Source organism: Ictalurus punctatus, chromosome 12 (genome assembly GCF_001660625.3).
Source record: "Ictalurus punctatus breed USDA103 chromosome 12, Coco_2.0, whole genome shotgun sequence".
Lineage (NCBI taxonomy): Eukaryota > Metazoa > Chordata > Actinopteri > Siluriformes > Ictaluridae > Ictalurus > Ictalurus punctatus.
In genome coordinates this window covers 21,280,991-21,294,587 of record NC_030427.2, presented here as the reverse complement: position 1 = coordinate 21,294,587, position 13,597 = coordinate 21,280,991, and the positions used below count along the sequence as shown (strand labels likewise).

The window sequence follows — 13,597 nt, the reverse complement described above, 5'->3', positions numbered from 1 at the left end:
AATTGGGCCACTTGAGATGGAATGACTCCAGAAAAGTGTGTTGGCACATTGATCATGATATCGATATTATAGCATCATATTTTCCCAGTATATCTGCGTGCCACTCAGAGTATGTCTGCTGCCAGTGATCTTACAGTACACCTATAAGAACTGAGAGAAAGTCTTGATATACTGTCTCTCAGGGAATACTGGGTACAGCACAGACCCATGGAAATCAGGGTTACAGAGGTGTTGCATTGGGGGCATCATCTGTCTCTCACAACACTGTGTGGTATGCTCAAATGGAATGGGAGATTTAGAGTTTTGGAGAGGAGGATGTATGATGTGTGTGTGTGTGTCTGTGTGTGTGTGTGTGTGAGAGAGAGAGAGAGAGAGAGAGAGAGAGAGAGAGAGAGAGAGAGAGAGAGAGAGAGAGAGAGAGTAGGGATACTCCCTGCTATTAGAATACCCAGTTAACTGCCAGTATAAAAATAATTAAATTATTCTTCAATCACTTATTATGTCCTACACCCCTGTGAAAAAATATGAAAATATGAAAAAGAAAAGCAATGTCTTTCTTTCCATATCTAATGATACTATCGTGGCATGTTAGAGGTGTGCAGCAGGGTTAAAAAGTTTCTCAAGTGGGTGGTTTTTGCACTCATCCAGGCTGTTAGATAAGAAACTCACAGGATTGAAAGTTTTCCACTAACATTTAATACAGCTCCATTAAATGTATTGGGTCATTTTCACACTTGGCTTGAATATTTGAGCCTGCACCTAGGACTGATTCTGGGCTCATTAGTGGGAGAGGCTCATAAGAACAGGTTTGCTTTCACATAAAATAATTCTTTCTGAATGATTGTGCAATTCCATATGTCACTTTTGTACATGGATGGTTGCACTAATGGTAGGCATAACTTTCCTTTTCCTTTTCCGCTTCACACTCAAGTGGTAAAGAACTATGGTTTTGGGATGCATGGCATGCCATCATGCATCCTACAAATGAGGAGCCATTCTTTCCCTAGGAAGATTCTTAGCTATGCATTTGCATTTAAGAGAGGAGTTTTTGCAATGTTCATAGTGCAAGCACTTGCAGCACATACAGTAGTTAACCTTGCTCCAGTCATGCTTATATTAACAGCATTTAGATATAAATGTAAATATGAAACAGTGTGAAAGCTTGGTTTGATTGTGTTAACGCTATATCGATACATAATACTGAAGCCATTCCATAATGAAATATAACAATAAAAAATTAACACTAAAATATTAATACTGCTGACAGAGGCCAGTTTTGTTTTTGTTCTTTTTTGTTTTTTTACTTTAACTCATGTCAAATAACAGTTTTAAGTTGTGTTTTAAGTTATTTAAATACAATTCTAAATATTAAATCCATCCATTCATTTTCCATACCGCTTATGCTACATAGGGTCGCAGGGGAACCTGGAGCCTATCCCAGGGGACTCGGGGCACAAGGCATGGGACACCCAGGACGGGGTGTCAAACCATCGCAGGGCACATTCACACCCATTCAAATGGCCATTCATACACTATGGAAAATTTGGAAATGGCATTCAGCTTAGAAAGCATGTTTTTGGATAGGGGAGGAAATCAGAGTACCCAGGGGAGACCCCCAAAGCACGGGGAGAACATGCAAACTTCACTCATACAGGACCCCTAGTCAAGGACATGCTATTCAAAGGAGCCTACAATTTTTAAAAATTACAGCAGATTTTAGGCAGATTTGGGCCAAGATGTGTTATGTGACATCATCACAGCATGCATTCAAAGCCAATCATCAATTCAAAGCCCTCTTCAATTCACATGTGTCAAAAATGAGTACAGCTAAAAGGTCTCATTTAACAACAAACATCACTGCGAAAGACCACGCAAAATAATTTTGTGCAATTGCAATTTCGGGAGTTCTCAATTTGCAAGAAATTCTGTATGGGCTGGATAGCTTCCACACTTGATGTGGACCGCACTACAGTTCACCACACACTACTTCACCAAACATACCAGCCTCTCAGGGCAAACTGCAGTAGACAAAATTGAGGTACATCAGTTGCAGATTAAGCCCATTTTATACTTGAATTGACACTGCACACATGGCATGTTGCCACCACTTTCATTATCCACCTGGCACTGTTATAGTTTAGAGATTTAATTTCTGTTTACATTCACTGATTAAGTAAATATAAAGTGCAAATGTCTGTACTGAACATCAGATTATTCTAACCATGCACCTCCGATGTGATTATATAAAGTTCATTAGTCCAGTGTGATTTTCACTCCTACACAATGATACTTCATGAAGTTTGAATTTTAACCAATGCCAGAGCAATGGTACAGTAGGGCTACAGACTGAAATATTGAGCTGGTGTTAAGTTCAAGCAGACAAATCATAAGGCTTTTGTTGTTAGTTTAATATTTCTGTATAATATTTCTCTGTGTTGCATCATATACATGGATCATTTAAGTATACAGCCAAAAAATTACACTTGACTATGACAGATTAAAGACTCTATACTTCATCTGAAGAATATATGTTCTAGAGAACTGAAGAGAGAGACAGAGAGAGAGAGAGAGAGAGAGAGAGAGAGAGAGAGAGAGAGAGAGAAATAGTAACACGAGTAATGGAGCAGTGTCATTGCAACAGGCAGGGGAATTTTCCGATTTTTTTAGTAGTCTACAGTGTACAGTTCAGACCAACATCTGCCAGCAGTTTATGCTAGATTCTATAATTTTGGATTTGATTCACCATTTACTTCTTCACCCCATGAGATTTGTGTGCAAGTAGTAAGTAGAAAGTAGAAGAATGTATAAATGGTTGTGCTTATGTAGCCATATTGAAAATCTCTTACTTATCTCACATAACATATTCCTTCTGTAATATTCCATGTGAATCTGATATTACAGAACTGATAATATGAGCAAGGTGTCTTAATGAGAATGAAGGTTTTTGACATTAACAACATAGCCTCCAACAAAATTCGAGAGGCTATCAGACTTGATAGACTGATGCTACAGGCTACTATCTAGTGAAATTTTAGCCTAGCAGCTTGTTTTGAGTGGTTTTAGATATACCTTTAAAGTTTGTTTGATACAACAAGTGTTTTTACCTAGTTTCAGAAAAATGTCTGGCCCAAATCTCAAAAACCATGCCAAACACTTGAAATGAATTAAACAAATGTTTTATTTTATTGCTCCAAGTCTGTTATAAGATTAGTCAGGGCACTGTTGGGTTTTGATGTGTTGAGTATCGTGACTCTGTATTTAGCTGCTGGTGAGCAGGACAATGGGAAAGAGAAGGGGTGTGAGCCACCTGCAGGGAAAACAATTCACACCCCTCCACAATAACATTGATACAGAGATTTAAAAAAAAGAAAAGAAAAAAAAAGCACAACTAAATCTTTTTTGACAGTATAACATTGTATACAACCACTAGATTAAAAGTACAAAAATTTAAATCTATTAGGCTAGGTAAAAAAAAAAAAGAAATACTTGTGAAAAACTGCAAATTCCTAAAGCCCTGAGTGTGTACTTTCATATGAGCCATTAACATTACTATGGAGTGTGACATCACAAATAAATTCAATGCTGAATTGGGTATCCTCAAAACAATTTTTGCCTCTGGTTAAAAGAGTTAAAGAAATGTATTAGATTCAATTCCAATTAGTTGCTATAAACAAGATATCAATGGCCATGAGAATATTTTTAAATTTGCAGCCCTGTCACTAACTGTCTTATCCACTGGTCCTCCAATGAAGATAGAGCGAGCCTGGGCAGTGTGACTCCTGCCCCAGTGGGAGTTTGTTAGTGGTTGTTGCGGATCCTGTTTCTTTTCTTTCTTTCTTTTTTACAACAATAATAACAATTCTATGGAGCTAAATGAGGTGACCAAATCGATGAAACATTGGCTTATAGCTGTCAAATAGAAACATTTAAAAAGAAAATGTTAATTACTCAAAAGAGGTAATTAGAATTTCAGCAGAATTTAAACTGTATGAAGATTAACATTTGCCCCTGTCGACAAGCCACAACTGTTCACAAGGCTAAGGCAATGTTTAAATGTTCACCTGTTTAAACTTGGTGCAAAATGTATCTAACCTCTACTGGAAGATTTAGAGAAGTGTTTTAGGTGATGTTTGAACTCTTTAAACTGGATGTAAAAGGAAACAACAAAACATCAAATCACAGAATATTTTTTTTTTAGGAATCACGTCTGTATTAGACTCTGGCAATGATCTATTGTAATAAGATTCTTTGTTTTCTATCTGTCAAAACACAATCTGTCTGTCTCTCAGGGATACCAACGTTCCAACCATTTCATCGCCACTCAAGGTCAGTTCCTTGATTATGTTGTTTTGAAATAGTGCATTTAATGCTGTGGATATTTATAGTTATTAGGTTATGTGTCTGTGGGAGCTTATGTGAGGGTGTGTATTCATTCGTAGCTGTGTCTCCATGTTATAAAATTTTAATGTGGAATATTATTCATGAATCTTGATGATCTAGTCTTTGTGGTTGCACTTCTTTGTTTTGTGTCGCCCATTCTCTTGCATTTTCGCTATCTTTAGATTTTTTTTTCTTTACTCCTACTTCTGCAAATTTTTCTCTTATTCATTCTCATCCAACCCCCTTCTTTTATCTGTTGAATTTCATGCTTTAAGATTTAAGAAGAACTGCAATGAATTTTGTTTATTTTTATTTTATTTAATGTACCACTGATCCTTATATTGAGGCATTAGAACTTAAGCTCTGTCAATCAGAAGACACTGTAATTTGCTCTGATGTCTTAGTGAACATGACTTCACATAGGATTTAGCAAGCCATCTTATGTCATCACTGTATACTTTTGACTTTTGCAGGTCACTTGCAAATTTCCCCCAGAATGCACTGCTCATATGGCTATTATAAATGCACATAAAGGCATATTATTATAAAGGCATATTATTATAAATGCACTATTAGTAGTGAATCTTCATACAAGGGCACTTTTATAACAATACCCCAGCTAGACACTGCACAAAATATTGTGTCCTTCTTTATATGTATGATACATTTCTCACCAGTAAATCAACCAGGAGTGGCAGAAGGTGGAGGCAGACACGAATCATTAGATCGCAGTGTTTATTTAAACAGAATGTTGACCCTGGAACATGCCCTACTTAAAGAAATCACATTCCCCATGATGCTTCTGGCAGAATTGTGTTTTTTTTTTTATTTTATTTTATTTTTTTTTACAATTCTGAAGAAGACAGATTGGCTGTGCTGTGACTTACCAGAGCCAAAATGTCTCTAAATATGTTTAAATCAATGCTTTTTATATCCCAGACAAAGATCACTTTTTTAAACCTGATCTATAATATCTATAATAGCATAATAAGTTTTGGTGATGCATCACTTACCCCCCCACCCCGACACACACACACACACACACACACACACACACCTCAGACTACATATGAGTATGTTTCTTGGTACTCATTGATACTGATTCTGATATCTGATCTACTTAGTATTAATTAACTAGGGACACCATGGAACATTTTATTTAGCTCTTTATGCTTATGTTTAAATAGTGTTTATGAAATTTGCACATATGCATATTTATGTGCTAGGCTTATGCTTTTCAGAGTTAGTTAGATCATTTTAAATAAAGTGCATTATTTATCTGCATGAGTTATTTTAGATTACATTGATTTCATCACATCAGAATCCTTCATTGTTAATGACCCATAGTGGCTGATCATCAAGAACAACAAACTGGATAAGAGCTGTTATTTTCACCCAGCCAATGTTCACTGCAGTAATGAATAATACAAGTTTATTGTATGAAGATGTTGCACTTTACTCTAATTGTGAAATACGTCCAGATTGCTGTCATTTTGGGTCTTCTGTTAATTAGCATTACAACATATACTAGGTTTACATCACATAGTATCACGTTGCATCAGAGTATGAGTAAGTGACCACAATATCAGACTGATCCCGGTAACTATTGATGCATCCCTAGTAATAATTAATAGAATAAGAGACGCACAATGCAACAGAAAAAACTACAAATATACAGTATGAAAAAGTTGGACATGTTTTCATCAGAAATTCTGATCATTATCTTTTTTTTTTACTCTGCCAGGCAAAAGCAATTTGGATGTGAATAGTAATGATGGGGGGGGGGGGGGGGGGGGGGGGGATAGGTTAAAAAAAACAACAAAAATAAACAACTAAACCAGCCCCAGGCCAAACCTTAACGATTTGAAACAAATTCATCTGAATTTACAGCTGCGAGACTACTTTAGGTTGGAACTTTGTAGCTTTCACATCTTACACTTTCTTCAAATGATGTGAATATTAACTTGGTTAAAAAATGTAATATTAATTACATGCTGGCCATAGTGCCATGTCAGAATACCAAGTAGGAGATGGGTGACAGGTATGATTATGGACAATGGACACATACACAGCACAATACACATACACGGGTCCTCACATACAGTTTTTTTTGTTTTTGTTTTTTTTTAAATCCCACACATTCCTCAGGGTGCCTCAACCATCATGTGTTACAACAAACACATCCAATGCAATATGCTGCAAAAACAGGTGCTGAAGATGAGAGAGAGCCAAACAGAAAGAGAAAGAGAGAGCATTTTAAGGATTTACACAAAGCCAAAGCACCCTAACTGTAGCCTTGAGATAAATTCTGTGTATGATTATGCATGATTGCTCTCCAGAGAAGCTCCAGGTCACCAGAACAAATCTGGCCTTTTTAAAATGAATAAACAAAAACTCAACAGCACAAGTAGCTACAGTTTTCAGATCCCTACTTCATACACATGTGCATACACTCAGTTCCAGGTTACCAGAACAAAGCTGAACTTTAATAAACAAATTCATTTGGTTATGAACAGTATTTAAAATTATAAAATGTTTATAGTGGATTTTTCACCAACAAGAAATGCCTCACATGATGGAAAAAATGACAGGGGCAAAAAAAATCTTATATTAAATAGAAATGCAACCCATTGAAAGCACGATGGGGAGGTTTAGCGTCTGACATTTATTTAGTTCTGTACTCACTCAGATTTTTTATTTTTTATTTATTTTGTATAAATACATGACCCAATCATGGGTAACACTTTATTTTAACAGTACCTACCTAGTGCCTACATTCATAAGCATTGGATAAATATTTTATGAAGCAGTGCCAGAGTATTTATGAAAGGCTTTTGTCAAAAAGTGAAAGCTGATATTGGAGGTTTCCTGCAGCTTTGTCTTTACATGGCAGACAAAACAGCAGCCAATAATGATAATAAATTGACTGATTACTGTGTTACTGTATTTTTAATCCATATTTTTGCAAGTTATTAGTTTATTAATACTAACATCTGCTTAAGAAACTTGTAGAAGGAACACATAGTGCTTCATAAGACTGTTATACAGTGGTGCTTGAAAGCTTGTGAACCCTTAAAAACTTTATATATATTTGCAGAAATATGACCCTGTTTTATTTAATGAACAGGGATCAATCAAAATCTGATCTTCACAACACATGTCTGTAGAAGTGTATCATGGCATGAAAAAAGACGATTTCTGTCTCTAAACAGTTTGGACTCCACCAATCCATGGTTAGATAGATTGTGTACAAATGAAGGAAATTCAAGACCAATGTTACCCTCCCCAGGAGTAGTCGACCAACAATGATCACTACAAGAGCAAGATGTGTAATAGTCTGCGAGGTCACAAAGGAACCCAGGTTAATTTCTAAGCAACTAAAGGCCTCTCTCAGATTGGCTAATGTTAATGTTCATGAGTCCATCATCAGAAGAACACTGAACAACAATGATGTGCATGGCAGGGTTGCAAGGAGAAAGTCACTGCTCTCCAAAAAGAACATTGCTGCCCATCTACAGTTTGCTAAAGATCATGTGGCCAAGACAGAAGGTTATTGGAAAAATGTTTTGTGAATGGATGATACCAAAATAGAACTTTTTGGTTTAAATGAGAAGCGTTATGTTTGGAGAAAGGAAAACACTGCATTTCAACTTAAGAACCTTATAACATCTGTGAAACATGGTGGTGGTAGTAACATGGTTTGGGCCTGTTTTGTTGCATCTGGGTCAGGATGGCTTGTGATCATTGATGGAACAGTGAATTCTGAGTTACACCTGCCAATTCTAAAGGAAAATGTCAGGACATCTGTCTATAAACTGAATCTCAAGAGAAAGTGGTTCACACAGCAAGAAAACGACCCTAAGTACACAAGTCATTCTACCAAAAAATGGTTAAAGAAGAATAAAGTTAATGTTTTGGAATGGCCAAGTCAAAGTCCTGAGCTTAATCCAATAGAAATGTTGTGGAAAGACCTGAATCAAGCAGTTCATGTGAGGAAACCCACCAACATGTCGGAGTTGAAGCTGTTCTGTACTGAGGAATGGACTAAAATTCATCCAAGCCAATGTGCATGACTGATCATTACCAAAAACGTTTAGTTACAGTTATTGTTGCACAAGGGGGTCATACCAGTTACTGAAAGCAAATGTTTTGCCACATTTACATGTATTCATTTAGCAGATGCTTTTATCCAAAGCTACTTACAAATGAGGAAATGCACGCAAAATCTTGGCCACTCACAGATATGCATCTACTTTTAGAACTTGAGTGAAAATCTGATGATGTTTTAGGTCATATTTATGCAAATATATAGAAAATTCTAACCTTTTCACAAACTTTCAAATGTAAATTTAATTAACAGTTTACTTTGAAGGCATTAAAATCTTTAATTTGGCTGGCATCTGGGCTTCGTAAATAAAAAGCTACAATTGGTATGGTTTTCCGTAATAATTTAATCCTCAACTACATGAATTATTACATTTACATAAAAAATATATGGGTTTGTTTTATTTGAATTAGCTCAAGTAATAATTTTTTTTTTAAAAAGTGAAAAAAGATAGGGGGTTAGTTGGTAAATTGCTGCCGTATGGCAACAATGTGCAATGGTGGAAAATGTCATATAGTCAAAAATATTTTACTGCATTTTCCAGACAATACCTTGCATATTTTTGTTTTATTTTTATTTATTTATTTATTTGCCATCTAGTAAGCATGTAAAAGTTGCATCTTATAGAAAGTTGTAAAAAGTATGTGGATGGATGGTAACTTTTTTTTGGTATGTCAAAGTTAAAGCCCACATTTTCCTGGTACATAAGAAAATAGTGGTTTTGTATTATTGCCGTTAAAAAAAAATGTAAGATATACAGTGGGAGAAATAACTATTGGATGCATGAACATTTTTTTCAGTAAATATTCACATGAAATTTTCACCATAGATCAATATTAACTCAGGAAATCCGGAAATATAAAGAATTCAGAACTTTAAAGTCCATAAATAAAGTCATGTCTAATAAAGTGGATTGACACAGAAAAAAAGTATTGAACACGCTAACAAAAAGCAGTTCTCCAAGGCAACGTAAGGCAAGGAACCAGCTGAAATCCATAATCAGCTGGGTTAGTAAATAGATGGTCTATAAAATGACTTTTCATTACCAAGGTGTCACATTTGAAACATCTCATGATGGGTTAAAGCAAAGACGTCTCCCAACCTTATTGTTGTGAAACATATTGATGGAATCGGATACAGACGCATTTCAAAACTTCTTAATCCTCCAGTAAGCACCATTGGGGCCATTATCCACAAGCTCTGTTATCAACCGGCCATACACAGAAGGTGCTCACAAGATTTCTGACTAGGTAGTCAGAAGAATAGTCAGAACAGTGGCCCAAGAGCCAAAGACCACTCGGATAGAGCTCCAGAAACACTTGGAGGCAGCAGATGCCATCAGCACAGAGAAAACAATAGGCAATGCACGCCACTGCTCATGCTCACCCTGCAAGACTCTATTACTAAAGAAAAGGCATGTCGAAGCTCGTTTAAAGTTTGCTACAACTTATTTGGACAAGCCTATGTAATACTGGGAGAGTGTAGTCTGGTCAGATGAGAGAAAAATTTTACTTTTTGCCAGTCCAGTCTCTGGGGATTGAGAAGTCTGATGGCTTGGGGGAAGAAACTTTTACACAGTCTGGCCACGAGGGCTTGAATGCTGCACTACTTTTTGCCAAACAGCAGGAGGGTGAACAGGTATCTTTCAAATAAAGTGTTACCCCATCTTGATATATTTGCTCCAAACAATGCTAAATGTTAAATAAATGATTTTGAAAAATAGTAGGCATAATCTGTGCCCACAAATTTAATCTTAAAAGGATTTTAAATGTATATTAAGGGGTAGCTGTGGCTCAGGGGGTAGAGCGGGTTGTCCACCAATCGTAGGGTTGCCGGCTTGAACCCCGGCCCACATGCCTTCACATATCGAATTGTCCTTGAGCAAGACACTGAACACCAAGTTGCTCCTGATGGCAAGCTAGCACCTTGGTGTGTGAGTGTGTGAATGTGATACAGTGTAAAGCGCTTTGTAGAACTGATAAGGTTAAAAAGGCGCTATATACAACTGATAAGGTTAAAAAGGCGCTATATACTGTAAGTGCAGACCATTTAGCATTTATGTTGTTCTGAAAAACTTCCAGCATTTTGGTACAATTCCACCTTCTCCATATTTTGATCTGGAACCTATACATTTCTAGATCATTTCAGCAATTTGGAGTGATATTATTTATACTAGAATTTGAGTGAATTCAGATATATTGGGGTATTTTGTTTTTAAATTTCCAATTTGTCTTAGCTTTCTTGCCATAAATAAAACATATACCATAACTAACACATGATACATCTCTGAAATACTTACCATGTTGACTATCTGTATCTTAAGGAAAAATTTTTCTATCAGATCCTAAAGAAGCGTGGCTTACTCTTTTGTCAAGGCTGATTGAATGCCATTTTTAATAATGCTTAATAATTTGGGACGTACCATCATCCTCAATGACACTTTATTGTTGAATACAATTATTCATTTGTAGCATACTTATCATGGCATCAATAAATCAAATTTCAATGAAAAAAAAATCCTCCAAATTCATCATCAACATATTATTGCATTGTATGGACACAGCAGACTAAGTAAGTATTAGGATGCTGGGCTAAGTAACATTCAGAAAATGAATGTTACTTCATACTCATAATGTTACTTCAGATTCATAACCACTTTTTTCAAAAATTCAAGCAGCTTAAGTAACGATCACACTAGAAACCTATAACTAAACAGTAAGCAATATATTATAATTTATTCTTGTAGTAGCAACATAGCATATGATTTAAAAAAAAGAAAAAAAAGAAAAAAAAAAGCCAACATCAATCTCTAAAATTCAATCTCTAAATCTCTGCATATGCTGTAGTAGGCCTTTACATTTATGGCATATGGCAGATGCCTTTATCCAGAGTGACTTACAGAAGTGCTTTGAAGTCTCTGTAATAAATACTTCCCGATACTGGTTCACTAGATCAGGGACTAAGCATACCATCATCTTAAAAGTCTGTTGGGAGGTAAGCTAGAAAGAAAAACATGCAGACAACACAACATTTTATTATTATTATTATTATTATTATTATTATTATTATTATTAGTATTATTTTACTGAAAACTGCTAATTTAAGTTCTTTAGGAAGAGGTAGGTCTTTAGACATCGTTTGGATATCTAGGGCAAGTTCATTCATCACCTAATGCCAGAACAGAGAAGAGTCTTGATGCATGCCTTCCTTGTACCCTGAGAGATGGTGGCACCAGTATAGTGGTGCTACATGATTGGAGGGAATGTGGTGCAGTGCAGGGTGTGATAAGTGATTTGAGGTAAGTGGGTGATGGTCCATTTTTGGCTGTGTAGACAAGCATCAGCAATTTAAATCTTATGCAGGCAGCTACAGGAAGCCAGTGGAGGGAGTGTAGCAATGGGGTGGTGTGGAGGAACTTACGAAGGTTGAAAGCAAGTCAAGCAACTGCATTCTGGATCAGTTGCAGAGGTCAAATGATGCTCAAAGGCAGACCTGCCAGGAGTGAGTTGCAGTAGTCCAGTCTTGAAATTACAAGAGACTGAACCAGCACCTGAGTGGCCTTCAATCTGAAGTTGTAAAGTAGAAATTGACATGAGCATGTCAGATTAGCAATGTGAGAAGAAAAGGCCAGTTGTTTTTCCATGGTTACCCCAAGATTGCGTGCAGTAGTTGAAGGAGGGATTAGAGAGTTGTCCAGGGAGATCACAAGATCCTAACATTGTAATGAATCACCTGGGATGAACAGCAGTTCAGTTTTGCTGGGATTAAGTTTCAGCTGATGAGCTTCCATCCATGATGAGATTTCTGCCAGACATGCTGAGATCTGAGAAGAAACAAGAGCATTTGAGGGATGGAAGGAGAGGATGAGTTGAGAGGATGAGTGTCATCCACATGCAAGTGGTATGACAATCCATGTGAGGATGTGACCTCAACAAGAGATTGAGTATAGAGGGAGAACAGAATAGCACCAAGTACTGAGCCTTGTGGGACACCAGTGGAGAGTTTGCAGGGAGCAGATGTGGATCCCCTTCACGTCACCTGGTATGAGCACCCTTCCAGGTAGGAAGCAAACCAATGCCATGCTGCACCATGAATTCCGAGACTCATGAGGGTGGAAAAGAGTTGTCTTGTGGTTGACTGTGTCAAACGCTGCTGAAAGGTCGAGGAGGATGAGGATTAATGAGAGAAATATTGATAGCTAGTTTTAGGCAGGATAGGGAGGATGATGATGAAGGATACCAAATGATGATCGGAGGTGTGGAGTGGGGTAGCATTGATGTCTGAAGCTGGAGAGGGGTGACTGAAGACCAGGTCCATTTCCTCCCTTATGTGTGGGTGGGCAGCTGTTGAAGATCAAGGAGAAGGAATGCAGAAGAGGGAGAAGGCAAGAGGACTCGAGCTTCTCAGAGGGGAGGTTGAAGTCTCCAAGGACTGTAAAACTGCTGTCAGAAAAGACTGAGGAGAGTGTCCATCTCTTCAAGAAAGTCTCCTAGGGGACCAGGAGGGTGGTAGATGTCGATGATGAGAAGGCTGGTCGGGGAGGTAACTGTAACTGCATGGAATTCGAAGTATGAAATTCTGAGATGAGAGGAGATTTTGAGGAGAGAGGTGTGAAACACCATCTCAGAGACAACAGCACCACCCCTGCCAATTTCTCGTGGTGTGAGACAGCATAGGCAGAGGATAGAGCAGTCGGTGTAGCTGAGTTCTGTGACGATATCCAGGTCTATCAAGCAGTTACACAGCAAGGGATTAGTAACATAAGTTTGCAATATTCCTGATCAGGCAAAAAAGTAAATGATGCCAAATGTGATTGTGTATTTACTGAACTTAAATCTGTAAGAATTTACCTCAGGTCCCAATATAATTGAATTCACCCTATATGCTACAGAAAATATTTTTGCTGTGAGTTTTGGATGAGAGAACTACATCAGCCCTGTAGCTCCTAAATTTCTTTAAAAAAAATTTAAAAAATAAAATAATAATAAAAAAAAATAAAACAAACAAAACAAAAGGTCTAATCAAGTCTTAGCTGACTCACTGCCTTTGAGGTAAGTGGATAATTGTGTAACTTAATTATTTTATTGATTTAATTACTTTTATTATGAAACA

The 13,597-nt window shown here is 37.0% G+C and overlaps 1 protein-coding gene across 5 annotated transcripts in view; it reads left to right on the top strand.

Moving 5' to 3' along the window:
* The window catches only part of ptprua (protein tyrosine phosphatase receptor type Ua), a 297,952-nt gene that overhangs the window by 264,374 nt on the left and 19,981 nt on the right, over positions 1-13,597 (top strand). For all 5 annotated transcript variants that reach the window (XM_017480742.3, XM_047159179.2, XM_017480743.3 and 2 more), the window contains one exon: positions 4,290-4,326. In XM_017480742.3, coding sequence (XP_017336231.3) covers positions 4,290-4,326 — 37 coding nt within the window. The remainder of the gene's footprint in view (positions 1-4,289; positions 4,327-13,597) is intronic.